At 40.3% G+C, this 14,441-nt stretch overlaps 1 protein-coding gene across 5 annotated transcripts in view; it reads left to right on the top strand.

The window, feature by feature from the left end:
* The window catches only part of ESRRG (estrogen related receptor gamma), a 438,667-nt gene that overhangs the window by 246,618 nt on the left and 177,608 nt on the right, over positions 1–14,441 (top strand). For 4 of the 5 annotated variants that reach the window (XM_032591789.1, XM_030302573.1, XM_030302570.1 and 1 more), the window contains exon 2: positions 11,114–11,529. The exons of the other annotated variant lie outside the window; for it this stretch is intronic. In XM_032591789.1, coding sequence (XP_032447680.1) covers positions 11,127–11,529 — 403 coding nt within the window. In that variant the 5' untranslated portion in view covers positions 11,114–11,126. The remainder of the gene's footprint in view (positions 1–11,113; positions 11,530–14,441) is intronic. 5 annotated transcript variants of the gene reach the window in all.

Genomic DNA, 14,441 nt, shown 5'->3' with positions numbered 1-14,441 from the left:
ACAACACCCTTCCTTCCTTCCTTCCTTCCTTCCTTCCTTCCTTCCTTCCTTCCTTCCTTCCTTCCTTCCTTCCGTTAATAAAGGCTGCTCCATTGGCTAAAATAAACCCCACCAAGTAAAAAGATGTGACCACAGTGTGGCAGAAGGAGTATTGCTGTCTCTGGGTTGACCTTGTGATGAGCTAGTAAATCAGAATTAAAATGCAGACTCTAAATGAGAGACTAGAAATATTGAACAAATTGCATGGACCCTTTATCTCTACGTCGTCCCGTCTCAAGCTCAGGAGACAAGTACTCAGGTTTTGTCTTAGAAACCCACGTGGCATTTGGCCTGACCACATAGCAAGGAAAAGGAAATGGAAGAGAGGGGAAAAAAATCACTCCAGAAATGAAGAGAAGATTCTTTGCGCTAGCAACTAACAGTTGGTAGAAATGAAGCTTCCTACTGGCAGTCAAATCAAATGTAGTAACAACTCAGCGGCGCCCTGCTGCTTGCTGACAGCGTGGTGTCACACACTGGGACAAACATTCACTTAAACACTGATTGCCGGGAATTGCCCCTTTCCGCCAACGCCTCCCACCAAAAATGTAATGAGCAAAAAAGAGAACCAATTCTAGGAAAAACCAAGAGTCCTGCTCCCCAGCTCCCCCAAAATTATCACTGCTCTATTTGTCCTTTTGTAGCCCACTGGGAATGATTCCTCAGTTGAATGTCGTTGCTGTAGTTTCACTGCTACGTAGCAAGTTGTTTCTGTAATTATTCCTTCTCCTGCAACACACACGCGCATGCGCGCTCGTATAATGCCGTGGCCCTGAGCGGTAGGCGAGCGCAGCAGCAGCCGAAGAAAAGGAAGTATAGGGAGTGTGCATTAGTTCAGCAGCCCATCCTCTCAGGTCTAATCTGAGTCACAGGCCAGTGTGGTTTTTATTTGAGTAAAATATGATTTTTACAAAATGGCGGAAGTTACTTTAGAAAACCTGTAGGTGAACCCTCTTGTTTAGCGAGCGAAGACACTGAAGGTCAGAGTGGAGCAGTGACTTGTCTCAGGTCACACGGTGCCAGACCTGGAGCTGGAACCCACGTTTCCTACATCCTCGAGTCCCTGAGAAAGAGGAAAGAAGACATGCAAGCTGTGGGAGCCCTCGTGTAGTACTTTCTAAGACAACTTTTAGGGACCCCTGGGTGGCCCAGTCGGTTAAGCCTCTGACTTGAGATCCGGTCATGATCTCGCGGTTCGTGAGTTCGAGCTTCTCATTGGGCTCTGTGCTGACAGCCTGGAGCCTGCTTTGGATTCTGTGTCTCCCTCTTTCTCTGCACCCCACCACACACTCTGTCTCTGTCTCTCAAAAATGAATAAATGTTAAAAAAAACTTTTTTTTAATCCGTTTTTCAGAATTGCAAAGAAGATTTAGGAATGTTTCTCTGCATGTTTGTTTTTGGATCTTTGAATGACAAACACCAAGCAAGTCCTTCCTATCTGGGCTTGGGGCCTGTGGATGGCTTTCCTTGGCTCCACTGGATGCCTCTCACTGCCGCATAATCCCTTTTTACAAAACCCATTCTGCCACAGAGCAAAATCTTCGTCGTTTCCATGGCTTGAATTAAATATATGTGTGTATGTATGTTATTTTCCTTTACCTGCGAATGGTGTCCTTGTGTTTCAGCTTCACTTTCTCTTCAAGCAGCTAGCTCATTGAAATGTTTAAAAAAGGAGGGCAGAGGAAGATTTAGGATTAATAATTAGCGATTTCTCCTCCTCCCTGCCTCCCCCCACTCTCCTGCTTCAGCTGAACAACACCTGATACCAACTGAATATAATCATAACCTCTGCTGCTGTCATAGATCACCCAGGACCAGCTGCATTTGCATCCAGATGTTAACTGCTGCAGACTAAGCTATTAAGTTAAAAGTATAAATATAGTTTAACCACTTGTCCAAGAGGGAATGATGTGGTTTATTATCTCTGGTTGTGCTATGAATCTCCCACTAGCGTAGAGATGTTCATAGGCGCTCACAGCAACCTTTATTTTGACTATGATTCCTTTTCAGCATTTAAATTTTCTCACCACTGCGACTCACCCAGTTTTCGGGTATGTTTTCGAGTTCCACTGCAAGTGAACTGGCCTATCTCTGTGGAGGCAGCAGGTTTGTTGGTCATCGTAATTGCTTTTGCAAAACATTTTCTTAATGAGTAAAGGGTGACATCAAGACCACGGTCTCAATATTTTTTGCCGCAACGCCTGGTAACATTCTTTTTTTGCTATTTCAGTGTAGCAAAGAGAACAGGAAAGGAAAATTCAGTCAGCCTGAGCTCTCATTGACCTGGATTTGATTTGTGAACTCCATCACTGGAGTCTGTGTGTGTAAAGCGTCTATATTCGATTGTAATTTGTAAAGATCAGTGCATAGACTTTCTATGAGTTGAATGTCTGTTTATTTCTCCTCTAGTGAGATGCCGTGAGAAGGCCTCCATTTAGCTGTCAGTCCCCTCCTGTTGTGTCTGCTTTTCCTCTTCAGTGTGCTCCTTGACTGCTTGAAAACGGAATTGTCTGAACACAAGCAAACTTTATTGATCCATATTTCTGTTTGAAAGACCAGAGATTTGTAGAAGTAGGAGACTATTTCTTTTCTCTGGAAAGCTTACTGCGAAGGAGGTCTCCTCATGGCGTAGTAAATCTCCAAGACCGAATAAATGTTACATTCAGCATATATCGTAAGCTTCATTTTGATGATTTATCTCATGTAGTTTTTACCCCATACTAACCTTCCTTTCTATCAGTGGTCTCCCACCTCCTGCCCAGAGCTCTTTCCCTCTACCCTGGGATTAGTGACCCATTTGCTACCCAAGTGGGTTGACAGAAGGGGATACTATTCTAAAGCCCCTCTGGTCCTTAGGGCTTTTGGTCCTAGGAGTGTAACTTGCATAAGGTAAGAAATATTTGTAGGGGTCACAATTGTCCTTGATTGTGCTTCTGCTGTGCTTGTTGTGCATTTGAATTTCTGACTAGGCATTTCTTGAGATTCTCTTTCAACATCCATAGATGTCATGGAGTTGGGCAGTTGTGAGGATATAGTTAATTAAGCTGCATTAGGGTAAATATACACACTTGTTAAAACACTTAATTTGCCTCAATAATATTGATTACACAGCAGAAATTTGTTTAAACTAAATGGTATTTTCCCCCTACTGTTACACTTCTTGAATGCAATCTGTATAATAGCTAATAGCCATCATCAGTTAAATATCATGTTAGTTATAAAGTAATGTCATAAGAATTGATTTGGACTTGGCAGTGGAGGAGAGCTCTCCCTTCAAAGCCGATGTAGATGATTAGCCAGAGTTTTAAGCAGAATCATGGTTCATATAAACTGTGTATATTTTATAGACTTATAGCTACTCTATATTATGTGAGTGCCCATTATATTAAAGAAAAGCTCAGACAGTTAATTATGCAAAACATCATGTATGCAATTACCCAACATTATTATGCATTTAACAGTTTTATTGATTTGCCTATAGCTCACTTACTGTATTCAGAGCTATAAACAAGGGATGTTCACCCCTAGATTGAAATAGGTCCAAGAAAACAAGCTAAGGATAAATTACACTACTAAGCGCCTCTGCATCAGATCGAATCCTTAAATACAGAAACTGTCAACAATCATAATGTGCAACACATTGTGATATCACAGGACCATTTCTTTTCCCATTAATAAAGTTTATCAACCAGGAAGCACCAGAAATCACCTGGCAGTACAAATTGAAGCTACTGCAATTTCCTACATCTAAAATAGTCCAGATAACTTAAGGTGATCAACAGTGGCCTCCACCTTGCATGGGGCCCACTGACATGGGATGCGGTGTATGGTTACTTTCTAATACACATGCTTACAGCACCCCAGTCTTGTCAGGCTGCACGCGCTTACGCTTATTGGTGCGTTTCTCTAACCAACTTTCTCGGCCTTCATTGCTGAAAATGAATATTCTCCATTTCCCTTCCTTTGTTTTCGGTATAACACAGGTGGAGGTATGAGGTTCTGTAGTCCTGTCACATCGCATAGCCAACCATCCTGGTTAACCAGGGACTGAGGGGTTTCCAGGACATGGGATTTCAAGGCCTAAACCAGGATGGTCAAACCAACGTGGTGTCAGATCACAATTGAAAAAGAGGGGATCATTGAGCTCTAGCACCCCAAAAGCAGGTGGCATTTCTGCGAGATCCTTCTAGGTCTTGGTTTTGTCATTAGGGATGCAGTTGTTTTCACAGGGTTCTTTTCTTCTTTCCAAGATTTTATTTAATGGTATGTTTTCTTTTCAATGAGCGTGTAGAAATGAATTAAAAGTCTCTCATTTATTGTCTGAAATTCTGACAGGTTTTTGTTTTTTTTTGTTTTTTTTTGTTTTTTTTTTTTGGTGTAGTATACAGCCTCTTACAGAATTAGGGGAGCTTTTGGCTTTAAAGGGGGCCCTGATCATATTTTAGGGAGCTGGCTTCATGTCCCCACACTGCTTAGCCACATCTCCTATCAGCAATTCAAGCTGATAGGAGCTCCACAGAGAGCTGTTTGCTTACTCTTGTTCTTGATGGAGTAAGTTCTTTTAGACTAAATGCACAAGTTATTTATTCAAAGAATCACCATTACTAGATGATGTGACCCTGTTATGAAGAAATCTGTTCCATGAGATGGGCCTCAAGGTTTATTAAAGAAGGTCTAAAATTATACAGAAGTGTGTGTGCATATATGTGCATGTGTGTTTTAATCTTTCTGAGCATTGTGGGTCAGGATTTACAATTCTTCCTTTACAATTAATGATCTCTTTTCGTTAGGTTAACCAGGCAGGCCTTAAGATATTTCTTATTAAAAGAAAAAATCCTTTCTTTTCCTTTCCCAACTAAGCCAGTGTACCTTAATGCAATGATGATATGTTAGACCCAGTAGTTGTCAAAGCATCGTATTACTGTGATGCCATAATGACACCCTGTCTCTGTAAAGTAGTCATGTTTTCTCAAATCACACGTTGCACCGTTGATTTCTGACATGACACTTCATTCGGTTGCTTTCCCTTTCTTCAGCATCACCATTCTCTGACAATAGCAGCTGGTGCCCATTTTGTTACTAAGTGATTCACATTTTGCCACTTTACGAGAGTGCAATTAGTTGAAGCAGGAAAAGAAAAAAAAAAAAGAAGCTCATTGTAAAGTAGCATGCTTGAAGCTGTAACTCAGGCTGCTAAGGGAGCTGCTGGGGTCATGGATTCTGAAGCCTAGGACTTACGACTTGGAAGCTTGGCATAAGTCTTGGAAGTTTCCTTCTACGTACATTAAAACAAAACAAAAAAGCCTATAGGCTGATATATATTTTTTAATATTTTGTTCTTTAAATTTAAACAAAAATACTTAAATATTTAATCTGATGTTTTCAGAAGGTACAAAACTGACCAGTCCTCATAGATTCATGCCTATTTTGAATAGGTAGTGTTTAGGTGTCAGGATTTGAAAACCTTCCTTTCAAACCCTGAAATTCTGTCATTCAGTAAGAAAGCTAAGGGCACCGTCTTCGTATTTCTCTGTGCATTTGTGAACTTCTGAGCTTGCTGGCTTCAGTGTGCTTTCCTAAAATGTTTGGATATAAATTGATAAAGTGGAATTTATAATGCAGATGGGTACCCTCTGGGGCTCTTAAGGATGACAAGGAAGAAAATAAAATAGTGATGTCTTTAGCCGGCATTTTTTCAGCTTATTAAGGTGTCTGTCCTTGGTATGGATATAATAAACGTTTCAAAAAAAAACCTTGTCTTAGTATAACAGCCAGGAAATCCAGACAAGACCTGCACATAATATGTTCTTTATGAGAATTTCATGCACCATTTTTTTTAAGTAGGGAAATAAAGCAGCAAATAATTTTGAGTTTGTATAATATGTAAAGGATGAAATATAGCTGTTTAAGAACTTATCTGTTGATGAAATGTGTATGTTCTATATGACTATAGGACATTATTGATATACCAGCATTTAAACAAAAGTATTGGCTAAGCTTCTGTGGAATGTAGACCACCATGGTTGGGCATCTATGTAAGCATGTGGAAATTCTAACTCATGGCAATTCATTCAAGGTCACACATTTACCTGTATCTAGGTAGGATCTCTGAAAACAATTAAGCCCGATAATTATAATATAAATTGAATATTAACTTACAGATTATCTTCTTGTTTCCCCCTACAGCAACCACTTTAATTGATTCTTATTCTTTCTTTCTCTCTATACATGCACACATCTAACACAGTTAATTAACTTTCAAAAATTACACTTTGAAATAGTCCAGCGAATAAGAAGTTGCATTTGCCTGATCATTAATATCTAGCACCAAAGGTAAATTGTACCCTTACTGACTCTTGGTCAAGGCGAGGCACCAAGGTCCTTTTGGAAGCGTGATCATCAGAATTATTGACACTAGGGGCGCCTGGGTGGCTCAGTCTGTTAAGCATCCGACTCTTGATTTCAGCTCAGGTCATGATCTCAGGGTTTGTGGGATCGAGCCCCATGTCGGCCTCTGCACTAACAAGGCAGAGCCTGCTTGGGATTCTCTCTCCCCTTCTCTCTGCCCCTCCCCTGCTTGCTCTCTGTCTCTCTCTTTCAAAATAAATACATAAATAAACTTAAAAAGAAAGAATTATTGAGACTATATTTCAAACCATATTAAAAATGTGTAATAAAGGACTGGACTTACCCAGACCTCAGGAGGGCTGTTAAATCCCTCAAATTCAGTTTCTTACACAAAAAAGACAATGTTAGTCTTGACATAGCTATTTCTTCTTCCGGTTTATTCTCAGGGCGTTCCCTCAGAAGTCTTCTGGGAAGTCTCTTGTCTCCCTTGTGCTTCTCATCGTTCCTCCTAAAATAATAAAGTAAAAGCAACTGTACTGAGCCTTTAAAATAAACATTTCCCACAATTTTCTACCCATGTTATTTCTATTCATAATTCTTAACTAAATTTAGATTTTTATTAATCCAATGTGACCTAAAATTCCTGCATTAACAGCACAATGTGGAATTGGGCTTATTCTCTTTGGCTACAGATAAAGCCATCATCTTGAAAATGGCTCTTTCTGACAAAAAGGTGTTCTTTTGAAATAAAGTCTTATTCACTACATTCCTCTTAGAGTTAATGTGAATTTTAGTGCCTCTAATTTTAGATTGAAGTGAAGTCTAGAATAAAACCCACCAGCTGACAATTGAATTTATAGATAGTTGTGAATATTTCAGGCTTGAATAATAGAGCTGTAGAATTTCAGAGACAGAGAGGAAGAGAATTAAGACCCACTGTAGTTTTAGGGTATAATGTAATGGTGTCTAGGAAGCGTTCGATGTAATGAGCTAAGTAGTAATTAGGAGACAACTGTGTTCTTTCGGAAGTTCTGCTGAGGTGTCACTCCCAACACTGGAGAGGGTGACTCGATTACAGCAGACCTCTAGCCGGTGGGGTGGCCATCTCGGCCGTCTCTGCTCATAGGTGAGCTGCGGGTATAGTAGGTCTCCGTGTGCACCAGTTCCTACCCCTGCTTGCTTGGCTTTAAAAAAAAAAAAAAATCTGTGAACACCTTCAAGAAGTCTGTTGGCTTCAAGACACTTCTTTGTCTTCAATTATTTTTCTTTTTTCTTTTTGAGAGAGAGAGAGAGAGAGAGAGAGAGAGAGAGAGAATCGCAAGCAGGCTCCATGCTGAGCACAGAGCCTGATGCAGGGATCCCACGATGCTGGGATCATGTCCGAAGCCAAAATCAGGAGCCTGGATGCTCTGACTGAGCCACCCAAGCTCCCCAACTTCAAGGCATTTCTGCACTGGACTTTGGCATCAGACCTGAGTTCCAATCCGGGAGTTTCCATTTCCTAGCTGTATGACTTTCAGGAGATTGTGTGATGTCTGAGGCTCTGTTTCCTGAAGAGGGGTATCTCCCTCTTAAGGTTGTCCTGAGGCTTAAATGAGGTGATACTAGTAAGGTGCTCAGGCCAGTGCCTGCCACATAATAAGCACTTGATAAATGGCAACTCTGACTATTATAACTTCCACTGGGCAAAAGATACTAATTAAGGCAGGAGCTCATTGTTTGAAAAGAAACAGGTACAACCTAAGGCACCAATCCAGTTTGATCAGTTTCATTCACTGCTGCAGTAGCCAGACCTTGTGTGGGAAGAGATATTGCCACTGCCCAGAGACTTCCCTGACAACTTAACTTCCTAATCTCCTTGCTTCCATGCAGGTAATTGCAAAGTTATGGGTTGAGATTTTGGACCAGACAGCTGGCTGGAGACTCCCTGTTTTTCAGGGCTTTAACAACATGCATTTGACACATAAACATTTGGTGACTTAGAAAATAACTGTTCCATAAACGGGAAAGCAATTCTTGGCCTTTCTTTCTTTCTTTCTTTCTTTCTTTCTTTCTTTCTTTCTTTCTTTCTTTCTTTCTTTCTTCTTTTGTTCTTTCTGTCTTTTTCTTTCTGTCTTTCTGTCTTTTCTTCTTAATTTATTTATTTTTGAGAAAGAGAGAGAGTGAGTGCAAGTGGGGGAGGGGCAGAGAGAGAGGAAGACAGAGGATCTGAATGGGCTGTGCACTGACATCAGTGAGCCCAGTGTAGGCCTCAAACTCACAAAGTGTGCGATCATGACCTGAGCTGAAGTCAGACCCTTAACTGACTGAGCCACCCAGGAGCCCCTGGCCTTGTTTCTTAATCAAGAGTTCTGCGGATTTTAGAAGTCCATGAGAAGGAGCCAGAGGGAAAGAAAATTGGGGTGAAATTGACCATAGATGGTACAAGAAAAAAGAGACACAGAAAAGAGGGCCTGGAGAAGACTAGGGATGTTTTGTGATCAAGCTGCTCTCCTCTGCAAAAAAAAACGGGGGGGGGGGGGGGGACGGGGAGGAAAAGAATGGTGCCTTAAGGGCAGATGGTGAAAGAGTTAATTGTCATAGCTGTGAGAAATTCAGTGCCAGAGAGAGGAAAGGGGAGCAACCATGTTTTAGTACCCTAATAACTTCTAACTCTAGTCCAAGATCATAATGTATGTGCGAGCCGTCCAGTAATTATAAGGTAATAAGTGAAGTGCTGGGGTAAGTGCTCTAAATTAAAAGGAATTCGCAGGGCTGCTGTAAGTCAGTGCCGACCCGCTTTCTTTCAAACGTTGACTCGAGGAAAAGTGCTTAGCCCAGAGTGCAAGCAGGGAGACAAGGAGAGCGATCTATTAATTACAGCGCTCATTAACAGTGACGGGTACAAGGCAGCAGATGCAGAAGGAAGAGGACGCCGTAGTTCAGGCTGGTGAGGGGGATATTTTTTCTTTCACTAGCTCTTGAGGAAAGGACAACACGGGTGGGTGGGCAAAAGCGCGAAGATATTTTTGTGGATTTCTTCTTCCCGTTTGCTTTCTTCACCTGATACCGTTTTACTTTAGAAGGCAGAACAAAATTTCCAGTGTGCAACGTACTTGTTTAAGAGGCAAATATTTGCTCTTAATGCTCTGCTTTGGAGACTGCCTTCTTGGAGCAGTGAAGTGAGCATTCCCCGATAGGAGATTTTATATATATATATATATATATATATATATATATATATATATATATATATATTTTTTTTTTTTTTAATTTTTTTTTTTAGTTTGAATTAACAGAACAGTGGGGGAAGGGAGGGCCGGAGGAGGACATGAAATTTGGGCAGTGATGAAATATCATTAGATTTATAGTAGAGGAGATAATTGCATCCCGTTGGTTATATTGTGACTACTCCCCCAAATTCTAGTGAATGACCATTACCCTGTGGGATTCCTATAAATCAACTTTCCACTGGGAAGCAATTAGCTAAGTCCCCTTCTCAACTGTCACCTCGTCTTTCTATGGCAGGCTCTCAAAATGTTCTCAGAGACTTTGCTAAAAGGGGTTTTGCACTATGGCTAATCGGAAAGAAAATAGGACCAATTATATCTTCTCATCTAATTACCTCTTCAGAAATTTAATCATTTATGGGTCCAACAAAGAAAGAGGGGAAATATGTTTCTTCTAGATAAGAGAGATAATTTGTCAGATTGGATGCCTCATCATATTTCCTTTTAGGAGGTATGATGTTAAAAGGCCAAAAGAAGGGGGGGGGAAGAGAGCATCCCAAATCTCAATTTTCAGGACAAAATTTGATACATTCCTAGTTTGCTGAATATAATACAAAGTATCAGATTTATGGACTCCCAGGTGTACTGAAGGCTCAAATGGCTTTTCTTCACTCACCTCTTAAGCAATGGCAAATCACACAGACACACGCACATGTTTATTAATCCGTGTTGGTGATCGTTTCACTAAGTTTTGTGGGCTCTAGGAAATTATCCGTACATCTTGGCTAGAACTTTATACTTGATGTCTTTCTGTATTGCTAAATGGCTATGAAATAGAGCGATTTAAATAAAGAAGCGAAGTGATTGAGGATATATTCCCTATGTGTCTTAGATCAATAAGAGACACAGTTATGCTTATGGAAGCATGTTGACAAACTGTAATTACAGAGCTGAGGAATCATCTGTTCGGTCTTGAAAATAAAAGTTTGATTCTGCTCATAATAAAATGATTGCAGCATGGGAACATGGGAGGGAAAAGTAGAGTGAGGATAAATCCAATTTTGGAAATGATATAGACTTTTAAATCACTCCTCTTCCGCGGCAAATTTAGAATCTCGAGTATTGACAGTGGTTTTCCAGGAGAAAGGTAAAATAAAAGGAATTGGACCCGTTAGAGGTTTTGTTTATGGCCTGTCTGGGCACTTTGATGTAACCCTGTCATGCCCTTATGCTGATTACCTTCTTGTAGAACAAGAGATATTGACTAGGGAATGAATGATGTGTAGTCCCAGCTCTTAGGCAGCGCTCTCAAAGAGCAATGTCTTTAACATATGAATTCTTCTATTTTTTTCCCCTCCTTTCATCCTTCCCTTTCACTTTCTCTCTATTTTTTTCACCTTCTTTTTGTTTCTACCTGTTTTTGTTTCTATGTTTAACACTCTCTCCTTTTCTCTCTCTCTCTCTCTCTCTCTCTCTCTCTCTTTCTCCCTCTCCGTTTGTATCTCCTTACATCTCAGGCTTCTCTGCAGAATGTCAAACAAAGATCGACACATTGATTCCAGCTGTTCGTCCTTCATCAAGACGGAACCCTCCAGCCCGGCCTCCCTGACGGACAGCGTCAACCACCACAGCCCAGGTGGCTCCTCAGACGCCAGCGGGAGCTACAGTTCAACCATGAATGGCCATCAGAACGGACTTGACTCGCCACCTCTCTACCCTTCTGCTCCTATCCTAGGAGGTAGTGGGCCTGTCAGGAAACTGTATGATGACTGCTCCAGCACCATTGTTGAAGATCCCCAGACCAAGTGTGAATACATGCTCAACTCGATGCCCAAGAGACTGTGTTTAGTGTGTGGTGACATTGCTTCTGGGTACCACTACGGGGTAGCATCATGTGAAGCCTGCAAGGCATTCTTCAAGAGGACGATTCAAGGTTAGTATTGCACCTGGGAATAATACCCTACCCTCGTCCAGCCTCAGGTTGATGGTTGGTGGTTGGTTGGCTGGTTTTTCTTAGTTCTTATCCTTGATAATCAAGTTTTACAGTCTCAATTCTATCTTGAGTACAAAATAGAAATAGGTTACAATAGCTTGTGGAGGGATTATAGAATGAACTCCCCCAGATATGCCCCCTAAGAATTTTGCTTTCACTATTAAGCCCTAATGATGGAATGATATTAAGCTATGTGTTAAAAAACACAGCTATTATCAGAGCAATGTAGGTCTGTGTTGCAACTAAACAAATACACACTGGATCCATAGTGTTTTTGCCTCTTTGGTTCTTCTTACAGAGGCATGAAAATAATAGATACTTTAGAGCAGTGGTAACTTGAGTGTGTACCAATATCACCTTGAGATCTTGTTAAAATACAGGTCACCCTACCCTCAGAGTTTCTGACTTGTTACATCTGGAGTAGAAGTCCAAGAATTTATATTTCTGACAAATTACCAGGTGATGCTGATTATACTGGTCCAGGATCCATGCTTTGAGAACCACTCGTCTACACAATTTAATTGTCTCCTACCTTCCTTCTTTCCCTATGGTTGGATATACTTTCCTCACCTTTTTAATGAATTTGTAAAGAAAAGTCTTCCAAATTATACCTAATTATGAAATATACCTCCCACATATATAAAACACATCTGAACCTCCATAGACTTTCAGATTTATAAATAACAACATAATTGTAGGAAAATATGGCTGAAATTTGTATGTGCTCATTTAAACTAGTAATCCACAAATACAGAGCTCCACTCATGTTAAAAGCCATAGATATATATTCTCACAGGAAGTTATAATTTTCACTTTTTTAGGTCCTTTGTGATATACTTATGAAGAAAATAGGGGAAAGAAAGAGTAACTGTTGAAGATTCTCAGCTCATCAGTGATTCTATTCTCAGTGGCTTACAAAATGTTTTCTTTTTTTTTTTAATGTTTATTTATTTATTTTGAGGGAGGGGGGAGGGGGAAGAGAGGAGGGAGAGAGAGAATCCTAAACAGGCTCTACACTGTCAGCATAGAGCCCAATGCAGGGCTCAATCTCAGAAATCGCAGGATGGTGACCTGGGACAAAATCGAGTCCAGATGCTTAATTGATTGAGCCACCCAGGCACCCCAAAATGTTTTCTTCTTAAAAGACAGCCATTTTTTGGATACATGTATGTCTTCCCACATATCAGTGGTTCTCATCTTTGCCAGCTCACTGGAATCATCTGGAGACTGAAAACATACTGATGCCAGGGCTCGTACCCCCAAATTCTGAATTAACTGGCTTTGGGTGTGGCAAGGGCAAAGGAGGGATTTCTGAAAGCTTTGCACTTAATGTTTAAGTAAAGCCAAGTTTAGAAATCACTGCCCTCTCCTGTGCTGTATTCTATAAATAAATGGTTTCTCAGAGTATCTCTAGTGGACCTGTGGTATCACTGTCACCTGGGAATTTATTTAAAAGCTTCATCCCACATTACCCCAATTGGAATCTGTGGGGGTGAGCCCAGCAATCTTCCAGGTGATTCTGATACTCAGCCGAGTTTGATGTCTACCATGTTGCTGCTGATTACCACCAATGACTGACCATCGTCTGCTAATGGCCCATCCTTGGACATAACTGAAATCAGTTTAATAGCTTTGTGATGTACTGATTTTTAAAGTGCAGATGAGATTATGTTTGTTGAATTCTCATCCTTCTAAATTTTTAACAAAAGGTGATCAGGAAACCCTTCATTTGTACATACAGTAATCTCCCACCTTTTTTTTTTTTTTTTTTTTCCTAGAGCAGCTGGGAGGCAAGTCTTGTCCGTTAGTTGCACTGAAGATTTCAGTAAAGGTCCTTAGTGGATTGGGTTTTACAATTTCTCTTACTTCTGTGTTTATTCCATAGCTTCCTTGATTTGTGGCTGTTTACTTAGGATCACAGTTTTTCAAGACATCATTAACTCTTAGATAATAGAATGGATATTTAAGCCTTACTTTTCCATAACCTTTCATAGTTTTAACTGAAGAACACAAGTCAGGTTAGTATGGAGTAAATATGAATTACCTAATTTTTTTTTGTTGTTTTATATAGACTTTAATTTTTTTTTTAACGTTTATTTATTTTTGAGAGACAGAGAGAGACAGAGAGCAAGTGGAGGAGGGACAGAGAAAGAGGGAGACACAATCTGAAGCAGGCTCCAGGTGCTGAGCAGTCAGCACAGAACCCAACTTGGGGCTCAAACTCACGATCTGTGAGATCATGACCTGAGCTGAAGTTGGAAGCTTAACCAACTGAGCCACCGAGGCGCCCCGAGTAACCTAAATATTTTCATGGCTGTAGCTTCATATTTTAGGGCTCATCATTGCCATATCTTATTAGCATTTTCTTACAAAAACCCTTTATCCACTGGATCTTTGTTTTCTTTTTTCTCATCTATAAATTGAAGGCATTGATACCTACCTCACGGGATGTTTAAGGATAAAATGAAATGTGAAATCATAGGTAAAGTAAGTAAAAACAATGTTTTGCTTCCACTCTTGTGCATCTGAAAAATATCTTCAGCTTATTCACTAACGTTGTAAAACTTGAGAATGAAAACGCATTTCAAATCTTTGGGTTCTTAGTAGCCATTGTCCGAAGGTATTAGAATACTTACATTACGGAGTATCTAAAAATTCAAACTGGTAGTGACTTGATTTTGTTTATCCAGTTTATACGGCTCTGGAATTAACTACACAGAGATAAGCAAATATTTTGGGATAAATTAACAAATGCTTTGTATGCTTCTATAAGCAAGAGGCTCTCACCATGAAAACCACCCCCCTTTACTCAACAAATATTTCCTGAGAACCTACTGTGAGCTAGATAGACA

Source organism: Lynx canadensis, chromosome F1, assembly GCF_007474595.2.
Source record: "Lynx canadensis isolate LIC74 chromosome F1, mLynCan4.pri.v2, whole genome shotgun sequence".
NCBI lineage: Eukaryota > Metazoa > Chordata > Mammalia > Carnivora > Felidae > Lynx > Lynx canadensis.
The sequence above is the reverse complement of the archived record's forward strand: the minus strand, read 5'-3'. Positions and strand labels throughout refer to the sequence as shown.